Below are 25,948 nucleotides of genomic sequence, written 5' to 3'. Positions count from 1 at the left end.
TCCCATTAATGATTTGCTAAAGGCTATCCTGGTTTTTGACCAAGAAAGGGACATTTCTATTTGTTCTCATCAAATCAAGTTTGAGATGGTCTTCTAGTCAGAACCATATTATACATTTCTGAATCCATAGGGACAAGTCTACGAAACACTGTTTAATAAGTGTTCATGGAATTAATCAGAAGAGCAAGTTTAAAACCATCGAAAGTAATAGTCCTGAGGCTCCATCTCGTGTTTCAGAGCCAAGCTGATTACAATACTTCAAATACAGATATCACTACAGTAGACTCCTTTAATCTGTGGTAAATGTTCCAAAACTCTAGTGGATGCCTAAAGCCGGATAGAACCGAACCTTATATATATTATGTTTTTTCCTATACATACATACCTATGGTAAAGTTTAATTTATAAATTAGATATAGTAAGAAATTAAAAACAATAACTAATAATAAAATAGAAAAATTGTAACAATACACTGTAATAAAAGTATGTGAATGGCTTCGGGGTCATTATGAAGTAAAATAAGAGTAACTTAAACACAAGCACTGTGATACCGTGACAGTCAATTTGATAACCCAGACAGCTACTAAGTGATTAATGAGAGGGTAGCACATACAGACAGTATGGATACAGTGGACAAAGGAATGATTCACATTCCAGGTAGCAAGGAATGGATGGCTCAGGAGTTTATCGCACTACTCAAAATGGCACACAATTTAAAACTTTTGTTTATTTCTAAAATTTCCCATTTGATATTTTTGGACTGTGATTGACCATGAGCAACTGAACCCATGGAAAGTGAAACCACGAGTAAGAGGGGACTCCTCTACAAATAAAGATAGATTACAGAGGAAGAGATCAGCCCTGCTTGCCCTAAGTGAGGCCAGTCTCTGTCAGACTTCCCTGTGTGTCTGTTCTGGAAAGAATGCAAGTTTGAGGAGGGCTTTGGGCAGTCTCATAATTCCAATTCCAATGGGCTGAGCATTTGATTATCAGTGCCTAACACAGTTGGAGGAAGAGAAGGGGAATTGTAAATATCTGGACATTAGCTTTTCTCCTGGTCTGGATGGCAGGAGGCTCAGAACATGACACAGTTATAGGAGATGATTTTGCCATACGGTCATCAAGGAGCCGTAGGTGTACTAAATACCTCACTCACCACACGTCTTCTTGTGGAAAGGCGGGTAGACGAAAAGAGTCGACAGGTTTGGCTTCTTGTTGTACTGTCACTATTTTGACCTGCAATTTGGTGGATATTATATAATCTCTCAGCTCCTTTACTTCTAACCATAAGGAAAGCCAGGCACACTTTTGTTGATATTCATCATTTACTTACAGTTCCACTTATCATAGAATTAGAGGTTTACTTTTACCAAACATGTAGACATTTTGGAATATCTGGCATCTGGATATTCAGAGCTCACAGTACAGAGCTTTGTGAAATACGGTGCCTATGAGAAGTTTCCTGTTGTACACAATAGCCACAGAGCTGCCCTGAAGCACAGAGCCATTATTGGCATATATAGTGTTTATCTTGGGCTTCTCAGATAGAACATCCTGGATGTGAAGTACCTGTCAAGAAAAGATGAACTGTTAGTAAACTAAATGAGCAAATAGCCGTCGCTGACTTTTTCCTTCCTATATACTCCAGGACTAATGTATTTCTCAGAAATCAACAAGCCAAAATTTATGTATCTTCAATCATTTTTCCTTCTTCTGATGGAAGTATTAATGTCCTAATGATATCTGTGCAGTCAATTTGATTAGTTATCTGACATTAGCCATATCCCTCAATAGATAGTTTACACAACTTTGATAGTTCAGACATCTCCTATAGAGGGAGGTGGGAACCAGTGGATATGCTTATCTAATTCTGGAGCAAACAGGCGAAGGTTTTGCCTATAGCAAAGGGTTTCGCCTCTCTGTGCTTGGGGCCTATAGAACAGGAAGAGAAACACGGGAAGAAATGAAAAGAAGACACGCAGTAGCAAGCCAATCCCACCTCATAACCAGTAGGATAGTAGTCATCACACTTGGAGCCCTCTCACATCTGAGAAGTGGCTAGGAAGCATAAAGAATGCATACTTTGGAATTCACCTTGACACACCACTGCTTTGTACTATTATTGATCTCCAGGGTTAACACAGTTTATTTAGTTTGCTAATCAGTTAATATATAAGTATGCAGTTCCCAAATAGCCTGAATGGAGTTCACTCAAACAGAACATGATAGGAATTAAAGAAAACCAATTAGAAATTCATAAGTTATGAGTCAATATTGACCTCTCCAATTAGCGTTCAGTTGAGTTTTGGCTTTTTATCTTAAAGAAGACCCTACAGCTTTATCTCAGGTTGTTACATGAAAATTGCCAAGCTTGGAACTCATGTAGAAAATATTACCCTCAACTCAAAGGAAAGGGTGTCAGTGACTGTGAAGAAAGAAATCTTATCTAAAATAAATTATTAAATTTGACAATAGAGGCATGAAAAAAATCCTAAACAATTTTCAAATCATCATATAGACTGTATTTTTATTCTCTTTAAGCAAGCATCTTTGTTGGGCATTTGCAGAATAGTTGCATGTGTCACTTTTGGGGACACATATCTGAGAAAGGGTAGCTTGCTAGCAAGGGATAACAATTCTTTAGGTTCTAGGTTTCAGGCTGGACTTTTACTTGTTTATTTCTTGCTTTCTTTTTTAAAGAAGTGACTAATATGTTAATAAGATAAATAATTTTTTTAAAACTGAAGAACTGCAATACTGGAAGCAGAAATAACTGTATGTTCTAATTACCCTCTAGGCCAATTACCAGGCTAGGGTTTGAATCTCAATTTCCCAACTTTCCAAACCTAGATTCTAACATTATATCTTTCGTTAAAACTTACCCTCTCAATGGGATTTACCCTGATCTCTGTACTTAATAATAGGACCTGTCCATCCCCCTGTTCACAGCAATCCTGATCCCGTTTATTATACATTTTTCCCCCATAGAATTTCCCCCATAGAATTTACATACTCTGTTTTCTGATATATCTTAAGCACGAAAACAAAGTCTGTATATTATAAGTGCTTAATAACTTTTTGTGAATAAATCTCTCAGAGGATGTCTGCCAAGAATTTATATCTATATTTAAATTTACTTGAGATTTTTTAATTCTTAAATTCAATGCTATAGAAAATGCAATGATTTATATTATTGTTTTTAATGCCATATAAAATTCAATGGTGTATGTTATTGTTTTAGAAGAGATTTTAAGACAATAACATTTTTAAAATATGACATTCTTTAACACTATCATATATATTTGAACCTAGTGGCAAAAATTAATTTTGTTTTGAGACTAGAGATATTTAAACTCTTTTATCTGAATTTCATGTTGGGTACAGTGATAGAAGATGGTTTCATATATGACTCCCTTTGCCTAACATCAAAGCCTGCTCCTAGCCTACATCCTGACTGAGAATATGGTATGGCAATCTGGGTCAAAATGAATAATTAAGCTCATATTTTCCCATTATTCCCAGAGGCAAGTATAGCCCTTGAAAGGAGGGACACATTGTTTAGCACTGATGTTAAATTGGCACCTGGTAAGGAAACCTGCAAAAGAATGAAACTAGACTGCTATTTGTCATTATAAACAAAAATTAACTCAAAATGGCTCAAAGACCTAAATATAAGACCTGAAATAATAAAAAATGCATAGAAGAAAATATAGGTACTAAACTTATGGACCTTGGTCTTAGAGAGGATTTTATAAAGGCAAGGGAAGTAAAAGCAAAATAAATAAATGGGACTAAATTAAACTAAAAAGCCTCTACACAGCAAAAGAAACCATAAATAAAACAAGGAGGCAACCAACTGAATGGGAGAAGATATTTACAAACAACACCTCTGATAAGGGGCTAAAATTCAAAATACATAAAGAACTCATACAATTTAACAAGAAAAAGACAAACAATCCAATTAAAAAGTGGGCAGAGGACCTGAACAGACACTTCTCTCACAAAGACTTACAAACAGCCAACAGATATATGAAAAGATGCTCAAGTTCACCAGCGATTAGGGAAATGCCAATCTAAAACATAGTGAGATACCACCTCACACATATTAGAATAGCTGTTATCAACAAAAGCAGTAATAACAAGTGTTGAAGAGGTTGTGGGGAAAAAAGAACCCTCATACACTGCTGGTGGGAAAGTAAATTGGTACAGACACTACAGAGGGTCCTCAAAAAATTAAGAATAGAATTACCACATGACCCAGCAATCCCTCTTCTGGGTATCTACTCAAAAACTTTGAAAACATATATCCATGAAGATATATGTACTCCTATGTCATTGCATCATTATTCTCAGTGGCCAAGACATGGAAACAACCAAAGTGTCCTTCGATAGATGATTGGATAAAAGTGTGGTACATATATACTATAGAATGCTACTTAGCCATAAGAAAAAATGAAATACTGCCATTTGTGACAACATAGATATCTTGAGAATATTATGCTAAGTGAAATAAGTCAGATGGAAATGTCAAGAACCATATGATTTCACTCATATGTGGGCTATAAAACTGAAAGCAACAAACGAACAAGCCAAACAAAAACTCATAGACACAGACAACAGTATAGTGGTTCCTAGAGGAAAAGAGGGGAGTAGGTAAATAGAAAAGGGTAAAGGAGGTCAAATATATGGTGACAGAAGGAGATAGATTTGACTTTGGGTGGTGAACACATAATGCAATATACAGATGATGTATTATAGAATTGTACAATTATATAGGTATTATAGAATTGCAATCTATATAACTTTATTAACCAATGTCACCCCAATCAAAAAAGTAAATAAATTTTTAAAAATTGACACCCAGTAACCTGAAAGTATTAATGGGCCATATCTCCTCATCCTGACAAAAGCTCTACTCTTTTCATACGTACAATGTGTTCAGTTCTGGAACATCACATGTGACCCACTAAATTTTTCCAAGTCACTTTAACAAATTGTTTGTTCTAACAGCTTTGTCTGTGAGCTAAGAGAAGTAGGAACTTACTTCTGACCCTGGCGGATCCTTAGGGTTATAGAATAGTATCTTCCAGCCGTTAGGATGGCATCCTGCCAAAACATCTCCAGTGTCAGGATCGACAGTTAAGTTATCCACAAAAGTGTCCAAATGTATTACCTTCCAACAAAGAGGAAGTAGTGAAGACATTGTTTTGGCTTTCTCCCCTACCCTCTTCTCTCCTACCAGTTCCTTCTGGCTCCTGAAATTGGTATTTTTAAGGGGCACTTTGCTTCTAAATATTAGACATGTGAGCACACTCTCACCAACATCTTAAAAAAAAAAAAAAAGCCATGTTTCCTTCATTCAAGGAGCATATTCTTAGGTTAAGTTGAGGAGCTAATGTAAGAGGCCGTGTTGTGTGAGCAAGCTAGGGTACTTTTACCTTCAGTTGAGTTAAATTCCAGTTATCATGTATTTTCATTACACAGATGCTCTTATCTGTTGCATCGGCTATGTAGATATACCTTTGAAGTAAATCACATTTACATTTAAACAAGTAGCTTTTAGGGATGACACTAAATTTTATTTTGGAGAAGAGGTATAAAAATTCACAATAGTTCAAAGTACCACTGCAATGCCTTTCTAAACCACAGTAAAAGAAGATAATAAAGTGATATTTTTAATATTCTTTAAGTGCTTTAAATAAGCTTTGAATATGAGATATGACTATAGAGTAATAAAATTGGTGTTTCTAGATGACATATAGGCTCAATCTCATTACTTAGGAGTCATGATTTAGTCTTTAAATTGAATGGAGGTAAATGGACCTCTTATAAAGCCAAAAAAAGTCTATGGTTCCAAAAACTAGTCCTTGAAAATAAGAATCAGGTGACCATGAAGCTGAATCACAATCATTTTTAAAAAGAGAAAGAATACTTAGAGTTGTTTTCCAAGGGGATCGCCTCTATTTATTATCTCAAATTTATATATTAATATTTATGGTACTTAAAAACTTTCTATTTTCAAATACTTTAAAAGAGCACTTCCTCTAAAATTTCATGCTGCGTAAAATAGCGTTTTCTCATAGAAAAGCCTGATATAGTATATCAGTAAGTCTGAAACTTATACAATCATAGTGCCTGATCTAATTTGGGCCTCCCTCTCTAATAAGAACTTTTGGGTAACTGAACTTAGTATAAGTGGTTAAAGACCTTCAAGCCTCATAAAAACCAGAGTTATTATGTATTTATTATTTTTAGTGTGTTAGATAAGTGTGTTTCTAGAGTCACATAAGAATTTGGAATAAAGACTTCATATCCATGAGTCCAAATCCCTTATTTCACTGGGGGGAGCCGGAAGTGCAAGAGGGCAAATGGTTTGCTTAAGATCACACATTTGGTATAAACCCTGGCCATGCCTGATCACTCCACATATATACTGACTACTTAAGCCCAAGGAAGTAACCACCTCTTAAGGGAAGGAGTCCACTAATATGCCAGGGGTGAAGGGTAGAAAATTATAAAAGAGCTTGCTTACTTCTTATCTGGTGAGATTGTGATCCCATTGGCAGAATTAAACCCTTTGGCCACCACTTTGACCTCTTTTGGACTATAGAAAAGAACATGAGACCAGCGAAAGTCCATTAACATCTCTAGTAGTGTCAAGAAGTGGTTGGCAAAATAGTGGTCTCTGGTGGCATAGAACTGTTCTGGGCCAACAACGAAAATGTCATTCACACTAAAATGGAGAGAGAGAGAGAAAGAGAGAAACCCATGGAGTATTTAAATATAGTGATTGCTGTCAAAATCACTAGGTCGCTACAAGACCAATATATTCATCAATTTGAAAAAGTATACATGAACTAGTACGAATTAAAGAAATCCGCAGAAAGTACATGATTTTTCATTGCCCCGATGTGTTTTTTTCTTTTACCATTTGTTATTTTCTCATTCCTCCCTTCCACTAAAGTCGGTGAAAACAAATCAATATACAAATAAGCCCCAAACTTCAAATCTGTTGACATAAATAATGTTATCTATGGCAGTTGTAGTGCAATTCACCAACAGTTCTGGTTCTCCTCCTTCTGGAATTAGGCTTCTCTCCATGCCCTTGGTGTTAGTCATGGCCATGTGACTTGCTTTGGCCAATGAAATGAAGTGATGTGTTTTAAGTCTTCCAAAGGGACGACTTTAGGAGCCAGTATGTGATCCATCATGCTTCCCTCACTCTTCCATCGCAACTAACATCATCTCTGGTGATGACAGTGTGGTTCTCTTAGGGCCCTACATGAGGATAATATAAAACTCCCTCGATCACCTACATTAGATACGTAGCATAAGTGAGAAAACAAAACTTTACGGTTTTGAACCACTAAAGATGTTAGGATTTTTCTTTTCTGCTATTGTAGCATACCACAGGCTATCTTGACCTTTATATTTTCTTTGAGAAGGTGGGGTTATGAGTACTATTTTTTCCTATTTATGTTCATCAATACCATTAAAACATTTTTAATGAAGCAAGTCTTACTCTTAGAACTTTATAAAACAATGAAGTCATTTCCATTTTGGAAAAAAAAAGGAGACAGTGACTTGAAAAAAAACATTTAAAAAAGATTTTTTTTTTTTTTATATTAAATCGAGAGAGAAAAATTTGGATGAATCAGGAAATATTTTGAAGTTTTGATGTATAAGGACTTTCCCAAGGGAACCAAGCTGTTCATCTTTTGGGGTCTTCAGCTTAAGCATGCCTGCCCCACAGATTAAGTTAAATTCCCTCACAATGTGTTTCCTTGTCCTACCCCTTAAAATGCTAGGTCATTGTGTGTATCAGGGCACTTCTAAATGTCCTCTTTAGATCCTCAAAGCCTCACCTGCTCTGTTTCAGTTGGCGCTACTTCAAGAAGCTATGAATGGAATCTGACAGACTTTCCACAGTGCAGCCTTACCTCATGCCTGTTCTGAGCCTCTTGGTTCCACTACTGGGTTTCCAGGTTACCATCAAGGCACAGCATATCACCAGACATAACTTAGACATGCACGACCAGGAATGTATAGCAGTTAACACCACTTGAGGCAAACCCTTGACTATCGAGATATAGGGATGGTGGTTAAACTTTTCACCCTTTCTTATCTTGGCCAGATTGTCCTGAAATGAGGCTTCTGTTGCTTATTGGAGGACAATCCCATGCACTTAGCGGCAGCTGGCTTGATAAGCTATTTGCTATAGACTCTCTCCCATATGAATTTCCTAGAAGTACTGCCATAACAAAGTACCACAAACAGGTGGCATAAAACAACAGAAACTGATTTTCTCATAATTATAAAGGCTAGAAGTCTGAAATCAAGGTGTTGACAGGGCCATGCTCTCTCTGAAGTTTCTTTGGTAGGACCCTTCCTTGTCTCTTCCTGCTTCTAGTAGCTCCAGGTGTTCCTTAGCTTGTGGATGCATTACTCCAATCTCACTCTCCATCTTCAGGTGTCTTTCTCCCTGGGCATCTGTCTGTTTTCTTGTAAGGACATGAGTCATATTGGATTAAGGGCCCACAAATATGATGGTCCTTAACTAATAACATCTGCCAATGATCCTGTTTTCAAATCAGGTCATGTTCTGAGGTATTGAGGTTAACATTACAACGTATTTTTAGGGAAACAGAATTCAACCCATAGGAATTCTTTTTCTGCATCAGGTTAGTCTCGCTTTTGCATCCTGGGATCGTAGGCCCTAATCAAGTGATCATCTGTGGAGTTTTTCCTCAGGCTGTGTTTTCTGAGGAACTCTTCCTGTGAGGTCACGGGCTATTGCATTTGATCCTCACAATCATCGGTCAAGTGAGTCAGGTCAATAAGGGAGCCCTCATTTTGCTGAGGAAACAGAAGCACAGGTTAAGTGATTCGTTGTCTCTTAGTCACTCGACGGCAGTCCTCGTCCTCACTGTGACTCAGAACCTGGCACAGTGAGTGATGGCAATTCAATAACTTTAACTTCTCTTACTTCTTCTACCCTCTGCTCTTACTGCTCTGAGTTCTATGGGAAAAATTCTTATGTGATGTTGAGAAAGAGAACAAAGAAAAGAGGGCAAACTTCCTCTTTCTCTTCTTAGTTTCTGACCCATGGAAAGATTAACCTCTACTGTTTTGGAATCAGTATTTCAGTGCTGAACCCATTTTATAAAAGAAAATTTCTTCATTGTCTGTTACAGCCTTGAAAAAGGCAACCTATCTACTAACAAACTATATTTTTTCAATGCAGTAAGAAGGATGTTTCTTCTTATTGAGAAGGTGAGAGCTCAGCTTTGAATTTAGACAGATGGTTTTATACCCTGGTTCTACCACTTACAAATTATATAACTTGGGCAATTACTTAATCCAAAACTCTAAGTGTCAGTTTACTCATGCCTATTACTAAAGGCTGTCGTGAGAATTAAGCATTTTGGTACAGTGTCTGGCCCATAATCAAAGTTTAATAAATGTGAATTTTTATATGTGCCCACAGGCTTTTTTTCAAATTCTACTTTAAAGCTCTCACTAAACAAAGGAATAGACCATCTGGTGGTTCGTTATAACACCCAGTGGGTGCAGCTCTCAGAATACAACCTACCAAGACAACTAGAAATGGGTGTAGGTGTTTAAAGAGAGCCCCATAATAGGTATTGCATTGTTGTGGTCTAGAGGATGGAATTAAATATGGGAATCTAAAATTGAGCACTTTTATAGGATTAAAATGCTTTCAAAAAGTTGGAGAATCTAAAGATATTCAACACTGAATACAGCAATTTCTAGTGAGGTGCTGTACAGTGTCACCATGGGAACCTTTAGAAAGCTTAGAAAAAATTGCTACAAAACTTGAAGAAAGCCTGCTGAACCAAAGAAAACAAAGCACACAGCAGAGGTGCAAAATAAATAAAAGTGCAAAATACTTTTATTTCATACCTTTTTAGAAGTTCATGTTCTATAGTTTTCAGGTGTACCAGAGAACGTTGTTGTTCCTCAAATTTAAATATCTCCAAAGTGGACTCCATGCGGGGATGATTCACAACATAAAGATACACATTATGGTCTAAAGTGGAAAAAAGGCATAATTGCCAAGAAGTTTATTTCTATTGCAACTATTATTAGACTTAGTGTATGATTTGGTCACATTCAGGATTTTTCTCACACATCTTGTATTGGATCCCCACAGTCCACCTGATAGGTAAGTCAGACACATGCTAGAATCTCCAATTAATTGAAGAAATTGAAACTCAGAAGGTGAATGACTTGTTGGCAATTTTACCACCACCAAGTAGCGGAGCCAAGTCCAGATGTTTCTGTGCAATGATCTCCTCAGCTCACCTTCATACCTTCTCCTACAGGAAGATATAGACCTACAGTGGTGCACAAACACAGAAGTGGTTTCCCAGGATGACTCTTCAGCAAGAGCAGTAGGTGCAAGCAAACAAAACTTTGCAGAGAATTCTTTTATGTAAGAATTGCCTACATTTCAATACATATTCCAGAAATTTCTGAGCTATGTGAATATCTTAAAATAAGCGACACTTCCCAGCTAGAGAATGAACTTCTGACACAAGTCAACTAACTGAGGTTTCAATAGCAATACTTAGTGGGCCCAACTGACATGTCGTGAAAAATATAAATGCAAAACAGACTAGCTAACTCTGAATATTATCGACCTCAAGAATGTTCAACTACCTGTTTTCATATTGGAATGTGAACTTCTGCGAACAGGACAGAGGGTAGTAATCTGGCTTCTCAGAGTATTGTTTTCTGACTTCTTAGGAGCTCTAGATCAGATAGGCTCTGGAGCTTGAAAAGGTCCAGCTCTATCCTCCCTCTGCAGGGCTCAATCTGCATTCATCTCCCTTATTCCTTCTCTTGGCGGAGTTTCCAAACAAACAATGCAGCAAGTCTGGGCCCTGAGGTGGCCTCTGAAACACACAGACCCCTTGACCCATATTAAAGAGAGGGAGTCCCACACAGATGAATCTTGCTTCTGGTCGACCTAGCGCTATTTCAGGGCCAGGGGCTTGGCAAGCAGAACTCAGTTGGATTTTAGCCCCGACATGGCCCTTCAGCCAAATAGTCTTGCTAGACACAGCATGAATTATATAAGTGTTGCCCTGGTTTTACCTCTTCTTTAGGCTCCATTGGACCCCTCCTTACATATAAGCAATGTTTGGTAAGAATACTTTTCTTCTCTGTCTTCTAATTCCATTCCAACTTATTTGTAATGTTTTGGCCTTATGAGTTAAATACATAATCAAGGAAGGTGACTAATAATAAAGTATCAATCATCATATACTCAACTTTGAAAGCCTAATTATATGCCTGAGAGTTAATCTGTAAACTGTAAACTGGTCCCATCTCAAATAAAAAAACAAAACCCAAAACAATCCCCACTACCCACCCCCACCTGCAGTAAAAATCAAAAACACATACACACACATCCCCCAAAAAAATCCCCACAAAAAATACCTCCATTGCTAACACTATCTCATGAAATAAAATAGCTCCAGGTTAATCTGATCACTCATTACACCTTCTCCAGTAAAGCATCATATGTCTAGTTGGGTGTAAGACAAAAAAGTAGTGACTTTAAAATGATTTAAATAGAGCCTGGAGCCCTAATTTCACCCTGTTAAAGGACATAGGATTAGAAATAAGACCATCTGGGTTCTAGCTCTGGAATCGCCATTTACTAATAACAAGTGAAACCACACTTCACTGCATTTCTCTGAACTCCATTTCTCCATCTATAAAACTGAGCATTAATATCTGACCTTCCTGTCTCATAGGATTCATTGATTTATTCACTTAACACATGTTCATAGAGAACCTACTCTGGGAATCCAGCAAAGAACAAGTCACATATGCTTTTATGTTGATTACATGGTAGAAAAAAATAGGGAGGAAATAATTAGTAAAGAATACTGGAGTGGGCACTTGCCTTTCTTCATAGTGACAGTTAAGGTTGGCTCTAAAGATGAAAAGGAACTCACTATAGAGAAATTGTGGGAGAGGGAAAGAAGGTTGATATTTTTTTAACATTAATAAAAAATATTAATTGCCATTTCAAAGATGCTAAAAAAAAAAAGGGGGTGGCTCCATAGTGTAGTGGTTAGCACATCTGCTTTGCAAGCAGAAGGTCCTGGGTTTGCACCCCAGGTGGAGCCATGGACCATACCCCGGGTGCACCAGGCCCCGGGTGCACGCTGTGAGCGCGTGGGAGGGTCCCCGCACCTTCAGAGATCCAGTTTTTAAGGGGAAAACGGCAACAGGCATAGGTCAGGGGTGGAAGTATGGTGGGGGGGGGGGCGGAATTAAAGAGCAGGGGAAAAAAAAAGAAGTATTTCAAGAAGAAATATAACAAGGTTTGTATCCTGAGACAAGATGGTGGGAAGGCTTCCGCGAGAAGGTGACATTTAAGCTGAGGCCTGAATGATGAGGAAGAGTAAGCCAGAAAAGATGGAAAGACATTCCAGGCAGAAGGAATTGCAGACTGAAAGGCCCTGAGGCATGTAGCATTTTGTACGACTATAGAGAATCCAGTGTGGCTGGTCCAGAGAGTCAGGGGGAGAATGATGTCCAGTGAGGCTGACGAGAGCACCCAGATGCCAAAATGTGTAAGGGTAGTACCTAGGAACCCAGGTCATTTTGGAGTTTTAGGATTTCTCTTCAGAGTAATGGGAACAATATGGAGAATTTTAAGAAGAGAGTTACATGATCAGATTCATATAAAAAAAAAAAACAAAAAAACTCTTGCTTATGAAAATGAATTGAAGTAGTATAAGAGGGAAGGTGAGGTCACAGGGCCTTTGCAGAATTCAGGAAAGACATGTTGGGCACTTAAACTGGTATGTGAGGATGGGGAGAGGTAATTGAGGGGTAAATTAGACAGAATATTGTAACTAGTTGACTGAATGGGGCAGGGAGAGGTAAAGCGTCAAGATAGGGTCTAGGATTTTATTTTGAGAAATCAATAAATTATATATGAAAATGCTTTGTAAACAATAAAGCAATACAAAATTGTTAGGTATAGTTATCTTTTAAAGAAGGCCTTGCTAAGCAAATAAATAGCATATATAAGTTTTTAGGGGGACATTTAACCTACTTAACGAAAAAATGTTCAAGCATTTAAAAAGGTACTCATTTATTTAAAATTGAAAAAGTCTGTGTTGGTGCAGACCAAAAGAAATGGATAAGCAGAAAGAAATAATTATAATTATTCTTTTTCATTCATTAAATCAGCCCAGCAAATTTATACTTAACAATACATTGTAACTCAGTATGTATTTGGAAGAATTAAAAGACCATTTCTTTAAAAATTCTGAATTGCTGTGCTTTCATTTGGCCTTCCATTCATGGAGGTATTATTAGTGAAGTTTCACTGTTCTTATTTTCTACATGCTCTGTGGATCCACAAATATTTAAAATTTAAATTAATCTGGAATTTTGGACTATCAACAAGTAAAAAATATATATTGGAAATTGTTGTTTTAAAGCATATACAATATCTTAATAACTATTTGTTTTCTACAAGTTATTTTGAGATATAATTTACTTCCAGTAAACTCATACTTTTAAAATGTTCAGTTTAGTGGTTTGTAGTATATTCAGAGTTATGCAACCATAACCATTATCTACTACCAGAACATTTTTATCACCCCTCAAAAAGCCCCATACCCATTAGCTGTCACTCCCTACATCCTACTTCTGCCCTCAGCCCCCACCAATCACTCTTGGTCTCTATGAATTTGCCTATTCTGGACACAATATAAATGGAACCACTCTATACGTGGCCTTTAATAACTGAATTCTTTCACTTAGGATATAATATTTGCAAGGTCTATTCATATTGTAGCATGCCTCACTACTTCATTTCTTTTTATTGGTGAATAATATTTCACTATATAAATATATCACTTTTTGTTTATGCATTCATTGGTTGATGGGAATTTGAGTTATTTTCACCTTTTGGGTATCAGGAGTAATGTTGCTATGAATATTTGTGTATAAGTTTTTGTGTGGATCTATGTTTTTAATTCTCTTGGGTATATACTGAAGAGTGGAGTTTCTGGATCATACGGTAACTATGTTTAACATTTTGAGGAACTGCCAAACGGCTTTTAAGAGTGACTGCACCATCTAGTATCCACCAGCAAAGTGTGAGAGTTCCGATTCCTCCACATCCTTGCCAATGTTTGTTATTGTCTGTCTTTTTTATTACAGCCATCCTAGTGGGTGTGAAGTGGTATCTCATGTTGGTTTTGATTTGCATCTCCTTAAAAACTAAGGATATTGAGTAGATTTCATGTGTTTATTGGCCATTTGCATATCCTTTTGGAAAGATGTCTACTAAGATCTCTTGGGTTATCTTTTTGTTGAGTTATGAAAATTATTTATATATTCTGGATATATGCCTCTTATTAGGTTTGTGATTTGCAAATATTTTCATTTTTGGGGTTGTTTCTTCCCTTTCTTTGTGGTGTCTTTTGAAACAGAAAGCTTTTAATTTTGATGAAGTCTAATTTATCAATTTTTTTATGTTACATTTTTTAATGTCACACAATTATTTTTAAAGGGCTTTTAGTTTTGATTTCTGAGAACAACATGTGAATTATTTTTGATGATCAAATGAAAAGAAAAGGGGGCAGGAGGAAGAGAGAGGGACTACTTCTAATACCCCTTCCTTAATGCAAATTTAAAAAATCTGTTGATACACATTTATTATCTTACAAATATACATGTTTATAACAAAATATCATTTTTCTCCTTTCACATATACGTTGAGTAGTTGGAGATGAGTGGCTCGTATTTCCCTCATCCCCCCTTATTCTGAAGCATTCAGGCTTTACCTTCATCGATGAATGTACTAATCCCATGTGGATTAAATGATGCTTTGTCAAAACCATTACTGATGCTTAGTTCCTGGATGCTTGGGTTTGGCTTATTCAGATCCATCATGAAGATTTGTCCTGGCTTATTGGGTGCAAAGTTTGGCATGCCTGGATATTTTAATCCCTTTTAAAAATAGAGAATAAGTATGCACATATATACATATTAAAACATTTTCATATGGAAGCTAAAATCTCAAAGCCTAATAGAAATGTTTAAAGCTCTAAATTTCTTTTAGATTCTGGGATCTTTCGCTCTGTCACTTGTTGCCATTATCTGGTGTGAGCAATTACCAATGCCATCTAAACCGTTGGGAATGGGAATACAGGAATAACCCAAACACAGTTTTTAATACAGAGAGAAGCTAAAAAGTACAATGCAAGAGACGAGGCTGTGTTCCTTTGGGTGAGTTACTTGCCTTGCCTGTGCCCCAGGTTCTTCATTTATAAAACGAGGAAGTTAAAATGTATGATGGCTAAGATTCTTTCCAATCCTGATATTCTATAACTAACTTTCTCAAAGCAGAGAGAAGCGGTGTGTGGTTTCATTGTATTGCTCTGATCCCTACATTCATTATATTTTGTAGTGACAAACACTAGAATTAGCCAAGAATTAACATAGGAGAACCAATTAGAAATTTGACCTATTTCTGACCTATTTTATTCCTATAAATATGTCTGGAAATGTGGACATGAATCCTTTTCTCCAAATACTGTAAAAAGTTCATTTCAGTAATTGAGACAGTGGCTCTGTCTAGCAGAAGGATCGGGTGTTTATCAACCAATCATAGGCCTCCTGAATGACACGAAGGCAAATCTTGGGGTTGGTTATTCTACACCAGTTACAAAACTCAGCCCACTTCCTCCCCATATCCCTCCCCCATTATACTGATATACATCAATATCAACAACCTTGTATCTTTTCTTGTACTCTCATTTCCACTTAACACGCAATTTAAATTCTCTCCTTCCTACTCTACCTTCTCTTTTTGTCACACACACACACACACACACACACACACACACACACATACTATTCTTGGTCCTTCCACTGCCCCCCATCTCACCCCTGGTGGAGTGAAACCACATCTTTGAGCTTTTCTTAGGACAGTCCTTCTATGCCTACATCTCATTAGAAACCTGACTTCTCCCCAGACAACACTAGCACCCATGCAGTGCATCGGAGAAGGTACTAAAGTTCTCCTCAAGTTCTCCTTAGGTCACCAAATCTGGAGAAGAGGTCAGCATGCCCCTAGTCACAAACATCTGCTTCCAGACCTCAAATCTTGCGTCATCGACCAATAGCCTGTCTTCTCACCCTTTGCTTACTGCCTCCTTATCAAATTTCCTGCCAACTCCCTTTGCCCTGGTCCACCTCTTATAGGCCTAGACTAAAATCAGATTGAAAAAAGTCACCCCAACTTTAACCAGACATTCAAAGATTGATTGTTTATCAATCTTTTTGTTCATTCTAATAGGTAACCTATTTATTGCATTTCTCCAAGTGTCTATTCAGAATTTATATCATTATCTTCCAGAGCCCATACTTTCTTCCTATTTATTCTTGTTGAAAGACTCTACCTCCTATGTCTTTGAAAACAAAGAAAGAAACAAATATGCCATTTGACATGAATTTCCTCGGATTCCCTGCTTTCTGTCTCCGTAATTTTTCAGTTTTATCAATCCTCTTCCGTTCTCCTTCTTTACTTAATGAAAGAATATCCTTCTTCTGTTCTTAACTCTGCTACCTACTTTATTTTGTTCCTTATTCTCTAGGGTCTGTCTTTAGAAATTACATCCTCTCTCTCTTACTTTACCACTAGTTTTTTCACCAATGCTCCCTTCTTTTGCCTAAAAAATTGCTCATTTCTCCTTCTTTGAAACAAATCTTCCTGTAACTTTACTACTTCTTCAAACATGCATTTATCTTGCCTTCTCATTCACTGTCAAATTTCTTGAAAGCATCATTTGATCTTCTTACCTGATTTAATTTGCTCCAACTCTCAGTAGCCCAAAATCAGTATTCTACCAGTCTGTAGAAATGCCTCTATAAAGGTCATAATAATGGCCTCCAAAATATCTTATTTGATAAACGACTTTCTCTTACCTATATCTCTGTGGTATTCGGCAATAGGTATACCCCCTCATCTCTTGTCAAAAAAACAAAAGTAAAATTATCGGATAGAAGTCCTACTTCTCTTCCTGCTGCTTCCTCCTTCTGTCCTCATCTCTCTCTCTTTCCTTCTTGCTCTATACTCTTTCCTTGTAGATCTTGTTCATAAAGTTTCGGGTATTTCTTCTATACCAATGATTTTCAAATCTACACATTTACCTGTAATCTCTCTCTGGAGCTCTAGCTTGAATTCTCAACTTCTTCCTAAGGGCAGCTCAAAGTCAAATTGTCAAAACCAAAATCAACATGCTCTCCTTGAATCCTGCCTCTCATTCATATTTACCATTCTTCATTAAGGGCAGACCATTGTAAAAAATGTGGCCTAGATTAAGTGTCATGATAAATAAAACATCTCTAGTAAAGGTTTGGTATTTATCTGGTTTTCTGTTTAAGGCAGTTGGGTAAGAATTTGTGGCAAGTGACTGCAAGAAATTCTTTTGATATCATTCACCACTGAAAATGGTGAAAATCACTGGAGGTGCAGGCATCTTATTTTCCCCAACAGACTACAGGTATGTGTGGACACGCATTGAAAAATCTTCTAACTCTTCTCATTCACCAGCCCATGCATTCGCTAAATACTTAAGCACCAACACTCCAAAGTCCTGGCCTCATGGAGCTTAAAATCCAGAGAGGCAGCACCAAGCAAGACCATCAGATATGATGTGATATGTAAAGGCCTGTGCTCAAGGAACCCGAGGGACCAGAGAAGAAGCACCTCACTCAGGAAGAGAGTCTTAGGGAAGACTTTCCTCAGGAATTAAAGTGCCACCACAAAGAGGCCTCAAAGAAAACTAAAAGTTAGCTGATAACATGTGCAGAAAGGAGTAACCTTGCAGGCAAAGAGAAGCATTTCAAGGACCTGGTAAGGAAGCAAATAGCCTATTTGGTATCTCTAAATAGACTAAAACTCTCTATTACACAGTATTACTCTTGAAATCAGCAGCTTCCAAACATGTCCTAGAATGGGAATAAAGGGTAACACGAGAAACAAAGAACAACAAGAACTTGAATTTATTACAGTCATAAAGATGGCTTAAAAAGTAAGCAAAGAACATTATCCTTACCCTATAAGTATGAGTTGTTTGTTTACAAAAAGAGCTCCATTATTTAAAACTTTGTGTTAACATTTCTCATGGAATTATTTGTGAAAAAATCTCTACTTTCTACACAGCATTAATTCAGTACTTTTAGTTCCAGTAAAAATAGAAAAGCAGAATACAATAGGACCTACAAATATTATCTCCTAACAACAAAGAAATCTCTTAGTTATACAATCGTCATTTTGATAGGTCTATTTGGCATAACACTGAACATCTAAATTGACAATAGAAAATTCAAATCAACAAAGAAAAAGCTTTTCTAGACAACTTTGTTTTATCTTTGGTTATGGTAAACTAAAGAATAAAATTTTTTCCACCTCTTACCCCTACACATACCATCGTGAGCAGCAATATAAAATACAAATGAGACCCTGACTATACTGTGCATATTTAGGAATTAGAAATTCAAGAATTTAGAAATTCAAGCCATTAAGGGTTATTATATGTGCCCCTTTTTGGCCAAAATTATTTGAGAATATTTTATTGTCTAAAATGGAACAATAAGATATGTAATTCCAGAAATCAAAATTTATATTAAAAATGTAATCAATCTACTTTTTTCAACATCTTAGGTCCCATTTCAAATTGCAACTGATTTAACAAATTCATGGTAATTTTCAACATTTTCACAACATATAAATTTATTTAAAATTCAAAAATTGTTCCAGACCTATAAAAGTGGTATTAGGAATAAAGTTCAGGCTCTTCTATAATTGATTTTAAAAAAACGAGATGGAAAGTACTCAGGGTTTTGAATTGCATAACATGGTTAACTTTCAACCACAAATATTTACCAAGTTACAAACACAGGCAGGCATTGCAAGAGGAATGCCAGTTAGTGAGAAGATGACTATCAGAAGCTGACACCCAATCAGATGTGGCAATGATGGGGATGGACAGCAACTGGACAGATTTGGAAATTAGTCTAGGAATTGAATGGAAATCAATATACATTTACTGAGACCCTACTGAGTATGAAACTGCCCACAGGGAGCAAGCCTGGGAATTCCTGTGGTGTCCTGATTAGCCCTCCAGAATCTGGTTTTGGCTTTTTCAGTTGACTCATTTACCCACAAGTGGGAGGAGTGTGCAGGGGCCCATCAGGCAGCTCTAGTAGGCAACATTAATGTGCTGTTACACAGCTATTGACATGAACATCCGAGGGGCATGGACGATACTCACACTGGAGATAAAAGCCAGCCCACTAGGAAGTATATCAATATCTTCAGAGCCATTTTCTGCAAAAGAAGTGGAAGGTTAGAAAAATGTATGTTAGAAGGCTTAAAAAATAAATCTCATAGTCAGAACTTTGAACTTCTTTTGGAAACTACGTTGACTTTTTCCAACTATTTACTTGGGAAAGTATATTAATTTTCAAGAATACCACAGGCCATGCTACTCTACAGTAAAACTCGAGGTGGACTCCTTCCTTTCTTCCTTCCTTCCTTCCATCCTTTTTTGAATTTCATCTCAGAAGAAAAAAAAGAAATAACTATAAAATAAATTGATATCCTAGATTTATTCTTTAAATAATGATTTCTAGGGTCTGTCCTGAGAAATTTAGCTTTATTCCCCATGGAAGACTGATGTACAGACCGAGCGATAACATTTGGAAAATTATTGTGAACATTTCTTAAAAGACTTCTCGTCTCTGCCAAGTATTTCTCTTCTTCTAATTTGTTGTTGAGGCTTAAACATCTATTATTATCTAATCATATTGGGGATTTATTGAGTAATTGCTCTGTTACCAAGGCAATAGGTCTAAGGATGAACTAAATATAAATGAATTTGAAAGAGTTTGTTCAGAGGTCTTTCCACTGAGAGCTGGTCTTGAGCATTTTTCTTTGAGAAGAAGCATATAATAAGTTATGACTAGGACCAGTATGAAAAAGGGGCTTGCATGGCTCCTAATAGAGAGATAGAATGACAAATGACATGATCCCAAGTAGACAGGACCAAAGGTGAAAACAATGGCTATCTAGTGTGACAAACTGTATTTTACAAATATAGTAGAATCAATATGTATCATGGTCATGTGCTCTTCTCACAATGTGATGTTCATACTCTTCTATCAAGAGGTAAAGTCTATATTCTCTCTCCTTGAACCTGGGTAGACCTTTGTAACTATTTTGACAATTAGAATGAGGTGGAAGTGATGCCACAGGATGCTATAGCTTTTGCTTGTTCTCCCCTTTCTCTCTCTACCCTCCCTCTCCCGGCATGCACCTTGGGAGCCCTGGGAACCCTGGGAGCCCTGAACCTAATGTAAAAAGTCCGGCAACTTTCAAGCTACTGAGGAGAGACTACAGAGAGATCACACAAGGTAGAGAGAGGGATGCCCTACATTCACCCTTAGACAGGGTCATGCCGAAGCATTACTATTAATTAATATTACCATCATGTCACATCTTGGAGAGAAGGTTCTGACATCCAGCTAAGAAAACAAATAGAACCTACTACAGAGTAGAAATATATCTTGGAGACACAGGAGGCTGCAGGAGGGGAAAAGGGATGGAGAGAAAAATAGGAAGACACCAAACGCAGTGGCTGTCTACTTGATAGTCCTGCTCAGGGCCTGTCCTAATAAAGCTATTTAGATTTCAAGTACAGCTTTGAGTAGATGCCAAGGGCAGTCAAACAACTGCCTGGTTAAAACAATCCTTCAAAGCCTTGGAAAGAGATGATCTATGAAATATGATTTCTGGAGGTTAGAATGAACTTATCTTTCTTCCTTTCTACCCAGAAAGACTATTGGGAAGGAAAACAAAAAGATACAGAGTTCCTTCCACCAATAAAATTAACCACAAAGTTCTAGGTCTGAAGACAATACAAATCAAAATTTCCTCCCAACTCTGTTACTGCCTACTACACTCTACCTAAAATCTTGAAGTGGTTTTCCATTGTTTCATAAAGCCATTCACTCATCAAATAGTTGGGTCTTGTGCATACTGTCTCGTTAGTGATCTTTACTTAAATATCCAGCCTGCCTTGTTTTGGTCAGCCCTACTTAGTAGTATTTCACCTTTTTGCATCTCAGAGTTTCTGTTTTCTGCTGCCATTGTACTTTCCAGAAGCTTTCATAATAAAAATGTGTTGTCAGTAGAGAAGAAATGCAGTGTTACACAATAGAGTTCACAAGGCATAGAAGAAAACCATGCTGGCTCATAATCTAGGCCTGCTGCCCACTTCTTCTAGACTACTGGGCAAGTAACTTCATTCTTCTGTATGTCAGTTCCCTAATCCGAAAATAAAAGTCAAGAAGGAGTTTGTCTTAGCAAATTCTGCTTTCTAGCCTGCAGCACAAACCTCCTCTAATACCAGGGAGCACAGGGCCAGGGAATTTTTCTGAAATTGAAAGGAAAAAAAAGAAAGTTCATTTTTTTTTCTGTTGCCTGTCTTTCTTCTTTTCTTTCTTCTTCCCTCTCTTTGATGATATTCAAAATCAAAAAGGATTCTGATTTTTTTTCTGATTATATATATGTACTATAAACCATATCGCAGTAAACTATGCTGTCATCCTGTCACACATTGATAAATAAGTTATAGTCCTTGACCCTAGGGAGTTTGCAATCTGATATTGAGAGAAAGAGAAAACACTGCCAGCTATAAAAGCATGTGGTAGGTGTCGTAAGTGAATCAGACTTTCAGGGTGGTGTGAGAATTCAGAGGCAGGAGAGAAATTTGCAGGTGATTTTAGCAAGCAGAGATGAAGAAATCAGTGGAGGGGATTTTATAAGCAAAGGTGAGAGAGTGAAAGAACACATTCTCAAAACAGTGAACAGAATGTAGCTGAGACATTTTTTTTTGTAGTATGAGAGGGAAAATGGGAGGCTTGGAGTCCAAATAAACAGTCAGGTCAGCAACAAATCCAGACAGCCCTGTGCCGGGGTGTATAGGAGGTTAATGTCAATGTGTCTCATGTGGAACAATGAGCATTAAGGGGAAAACAAATGGTTCTTGGATTGTGAACGAAGTCTCTTTGAGAATGGAGTATCATGCATAGGAGAAGTCTAGAAGAAGAGCTGGTTGTGGGTAGGGGTATGAGGGAGAAAATAACAGAAATGTTAAGTAGAATAAAGTAGATTTCAGACTGGAAAAGAAGACCTGCTGTTTGAAAGGTTAGGGATCAAGCTATGGATTTGTGATTAATTTTTAAAAAGACATCTCAGCAGGCCATGAGATTCTTGTGGGTAAGAGCTAAGTCCTAGTCCTTTTGGTACTTGCAGATAAATTTTGAAGGAGGTACACTTGAAGCCAGTAATATCATCAAGGAGAGGGAAGAAGAAAAGAAGACAGGCAACAGAAGAAAACAGAGAGGAGAGTGAACTATCACAGAAGAAACAGGAGGAGAGTTCAGCAAGGGACTGCCAAAAATGAGTCAATGACACCTTCGAATGATAGAGAGACCTCAGGAGGAAAAGAACTGAGAAAAAGCCGCTCGTTTTGACATTTAAGAGACCCCTTGAAAACCTGGGATGAGGTAGCTTGAGTAAAGTGGATGGGGCAGAAGCTTCAGTATGAGATTTTAAGGAGTAGCAGGGAATTAAATCAGCTGGCAGCCTCATTCAGGTGGATGGTGACCAAGAAACTGTACTGGCCCCTTGTGGTTATGTCACATACATACCAATTCCTTCAATAAGTTGGCAGTTCCTGGGTTCTACTGGCTCCACTTCTCGAGATGCACTAAATCTTTGTCTACTGAAGATAAAAACAATGGAAATCAATGCATGACTTCCAAAATCAATGTCTAAACATGGTTTTTAACTACTTTCATATTTCTTAACTCTCTTTCTTATCATCTGTGCATGATTTAACAAGTAGGCATCACCTTTTATTTATATTTATATAAATAAATATGTAGGTATGAACATTATGTAGGTAGCATGCCTATATCAGCTAACCTCACCCAGTTATTGTTGAAAGACTAAAATGCAATTACACACGAACAACACTTTGCTGCAAAAATAAATGATAATATTTAATAGTATGAGTAATTGCACAGTATTATCAATTTAAATGTACAGGATGTATTATTTAATTAGTTAAAGTATTGTCTATTATAAATCTGTACTTTAGCTCCCCTTAATTTACTATGGTCTTGCCTTTTGATGCAACTCCCTTCCCCAAACTGGTTTCCCCAAATTAAACAGGGTTTCCTAATATCCAAACCCTGTAGCCTTTTCTTTAACTTAATTATTTTTAAAATTTTATGCTGACTTACTTTGCAAGCATGTAAATTCATTAAACTGACCACAATCTAAACAATTGGTCACATTATTGTTCAATATGGTGTTCTTGTTTCCGCAGCAAAACATTCTTTTAAATATCAAGAATAATTTAAAATTTTATTAAATCGTATTCAGGAAGACTCTACACTTAGACTTATCTTACTGTCACGTTAAAAAAATAAGTCTTAAACCTACCTTATAGTTATTGCTTTTTATGATTCTCTCACTTGGGTACACTGGCAGCAAATGTAACAATAAACACTCAAGATGAGCTAGAAAGTATTACCAAAAGGCATCAGGCTCCTGAATAGATCTAGGTGTTAACCAGATTTTATTTACTTAGAGAAGTAAATAAAAGCACCCTAAAGACAGCTGAAGGCAAGTAGAGGCTTTAGATCTACTCAAAAATGCATATCATCACCTAAAATGTCTTCTTCCTAGACCAGTATGGACTCTTCCTGAGATATTTCCGGCTGTCACCACTAGATCTTCCAGTTCCAAAGTTTGAATACCTACGACATGCCTAATGTGATCTGCATTTCCTTCTAATTCCCCAGCTGTCTGAACAGGTCTTTTAATCTGTGGTGAGTTCTGCAGCCCAGTACTCTTCAATGTATAAGTGGCCCTGAGCAATGTCAGAGTCAGTCATAAACAGTAGCCTGGTCCCTTCCCCCAAATCCAGTGCTTCCGACCGAGTTAGTTTTTGCAGAAGCAAAATGCTAGGAGAGACCTAGCAGAGGGTGGGGAGGCACGACTTTCAGAAAATAAATGGGGGCATTTCTGCTCTACGATCTTAAGAAAGGCAGGCAATCAGCTCACTTTTCACATCAGTGCTTCTCAAGGGACGGTTTGCTGGGTGGGATTGAGGAGTGCGGTTCCAAAACTGCTCATTCCTACTCACTAGGAAGGCAGCTCTGGTAGCCCCTGACCTAACTTGGAAGAAGAAAGATAGCCGAAGATGCCTCAAGATGCCAACTCACCTAAACGCCACGATGAGGGCCAGGGCTGCCCCCAGCAGGGCCAGGACCACCAACTTTCCCATGATCCGGGTGCCCAGTGGCCAAGAGCGGGAGCGGACTCCTCTCGGAGGGCAGAAGGCAGAGGGCGGGGCGAGCAGGTTTATGGCTCTACTCTCTGATTGGTGTCAACCCAAGAAGGTAAGCTGCCAGGGCGCTGCAGCCGCTGTCCTTCTCCGGCCCCTTCCCTCCCCGCCCCGCCCCGCCCCGCCTCGCCCGCCGCTCCACGTTCAAGATCATCTTTATGTGGGGTATTCAAAGCTACCCTAACGCAGGAGATGTAAGGACACCTTTACGTGCGAGATTCAAGGTGAAACCTTGACTCAGGGGATTCTTTTTTTTTTTTTTTCCTTTGAGGCTTAAAGTACAGAGAGGGAATCCGGAGCCCTAGGAAAAAGTCTGGTGTTCTCATGGCAGCTGTGGCGAGAACACACCTGTTGATGGATAGAGGGAATTTGAACCTTAAAAGCTGCAGAATTCTAACCTCAGCTCCTTAAATAGACTGAATGGGGAAGCTCGAGTTCAGAGCCTGAATTTGAGGTTTCCGGAAGGTAAGACTTGATAAGAAACGGAGAATTGTTCCCAAGACACTAGGAAGATAATGGAAGCAAAGAGCTGTAACTCACCCTTCTAAAGATTCCGGGCACAGGACCTTACCTCCTGACCTCATACTTTGCTTCAGAATGCTGAATATGATGGATGCCCAGTTTAATTTGTTGACTGGATGGATTTGTGAATATCAGTATCTTCCTCCATCATAAATGGGATAAAGAAAAATCGAGAAAAATGAAAGAAAAGAAATAAATAGAATAGGTGACAGTAAGATGAGCCGATTAGGGAGGAAGAGACAATAGTTGTTGTTGTTGTTGTTGTTGTTGTTGTTGTTTTCTGGAGGTTAGACTTTCGAAGGACTCCTTGATCTTTCTTCTGGGTCTTCAGTTCCTACCAGGCGAAGAATGCACATCCCGCAATCCTAATGAAAACTAGGCTGGTGGTACAAGGGCTGGGGATGAGAAAGACTAAGGAACTGGGCAGAGCGAAGCAACATCTTCAAGCACGATCTGTTTTATTTACCAACGAAAGAAATAGTAATCCATTGAGTTTAACTGAGCCAAATGTGTTGAGAGAACAGGATTTGCTTGACCTACGGGATACATAATTATAGTATGAATACATAATTATGCTGTCATAGTAAAGTCTACTTCTTATGTAGCACCTACCATGTGCCTTCCCTTGTGCTTAGAACTTTGCCTATGTTAACAACTTCTGAGGTAGGTAACATTACTCCAATTTTATAGATAAGAAAACTGTGGCACAGAATGGCTGTGTAACTTGTCCTGGGTCACACAGCTCATGGGTGGCAGAGTCAGGCTGTCTGTCTCCAGAGCCTGTGCCATTAGCTATGCTGCCTTTATTAAAGCTGGAGAAGAAGGGCTGTACTAAGGGAACACTGTGACATCTAGAGTTGTATTAATAAGATAATTATTTTTAAGATGATTAATTTGAAAAGAGTTCAGGCAGAGGATGAATTTAATGCTATTTT

General features: G+C 37.8%; 1 protein-coding gene and 1 non-coding gene across 4 annotated transcripts; one reads left to right on the top strand and one right to left on the bottom strand.

Moving 5' to 3' along the window:
• Nucleotides 1-1,410: 1,410 nt before the first annotated feature.
• Nucleotides 1,411-24,431, bottom strand: PON3 (paraoxonase 3). 3 transcript variants are annotated; one of them, XM_011363421.1, is made up of 10 exons: nucleotides 24,370-24,431; nucleotides 22,786-22,856; nucleotides 19,344-19,399; nucleotides 14,847-15,012; nucleotides 10,442-10,449; nucleotides 9,925-10,007; nucleotides 6,533-6,733; nucleotides 5,439-5,520; nucleotides 5,045-5,173; nucleotides 1,411-1,569 (listed from the first exon to the last, which is right to left on the bottom strand). In XM_011363421.1, the coding sequence occupies exons 1-10, from the start codon at nucleotides 24,429-24,431 to the stop codon at nucleotides 1,411-1,413; spliced, it is 1,017 nt and encodes a 338-aa protein (XP_011361723.1). The 3 variants fall into 3 exon arrangements, with proteins under 3 accessions (XP_011361723.1, XP_011361706.1, XP_011361717.1); XM_011363404.1 differs by lacking the exon at nucleotides 10,442-10,449 and adding an exon at nucleotides 22,923-22,960 and having other exon boundaries at nucleotides 9,925-10,051; nucleotides 22,786-22,859; nucleotides 24,399-24,431; XM_011363415.1 differs by lacking the exon at nucleotides 10,442-10,449 and having other exon boundaries at nucleotides 9,925-10,051.
• On the top strand, nucleotides 12,092-12,165 carry TRNAA-UGC. Its single transcript has one exon. It is a non-coding gene; the product is annotated as a tRNA-Ala (tRNA).
• Nucleotides 24,432-25,948: the final 1,517 nt, after the last annotated feature.

Source organism: Pteropus vampyrus, unplaced genomic scaffold (genome assembly GCF_000151845.1).
Source record: "Pteropus vampyrus isolate Shadow unplaced genomic scaffold, Pvam_2.0 Scaffold4, whole genome shotgun sequence".
Lineage (NCBI taxonomy): Eukaryota > Metazoa > Chordata > Mammalia > Chiroptera > Pteropodidae > Pteropus > Pteropus vampyrus.
Note: the sequence above shows the minus strand (reverse complement) of the source record. Positions and strands in the feature narration are given on the sequence as shown.

Coding starts and splice junctions, on each gene's coding strand:
- PON3 (XM_011363404.1), bottom strand. CDS start 24,431: ATGGGAAAGTTGGTGGTCCTGGCCCTGCTGGGG. Junction 22,961..24,398: donor TGGTCCTGGCCCTGCTGGGG/GCAGCCCTGGCC, acceptor AATCATGCACAG/ATGATAAGAAAGAGAGTTAA. Junction 5,521..6,532: donor ACAATCTCACCAGATAAGAA/GTAAGCAAGCTC, acceptor TTTACTTCAAAG/GTATATCTACATAGCCGATG.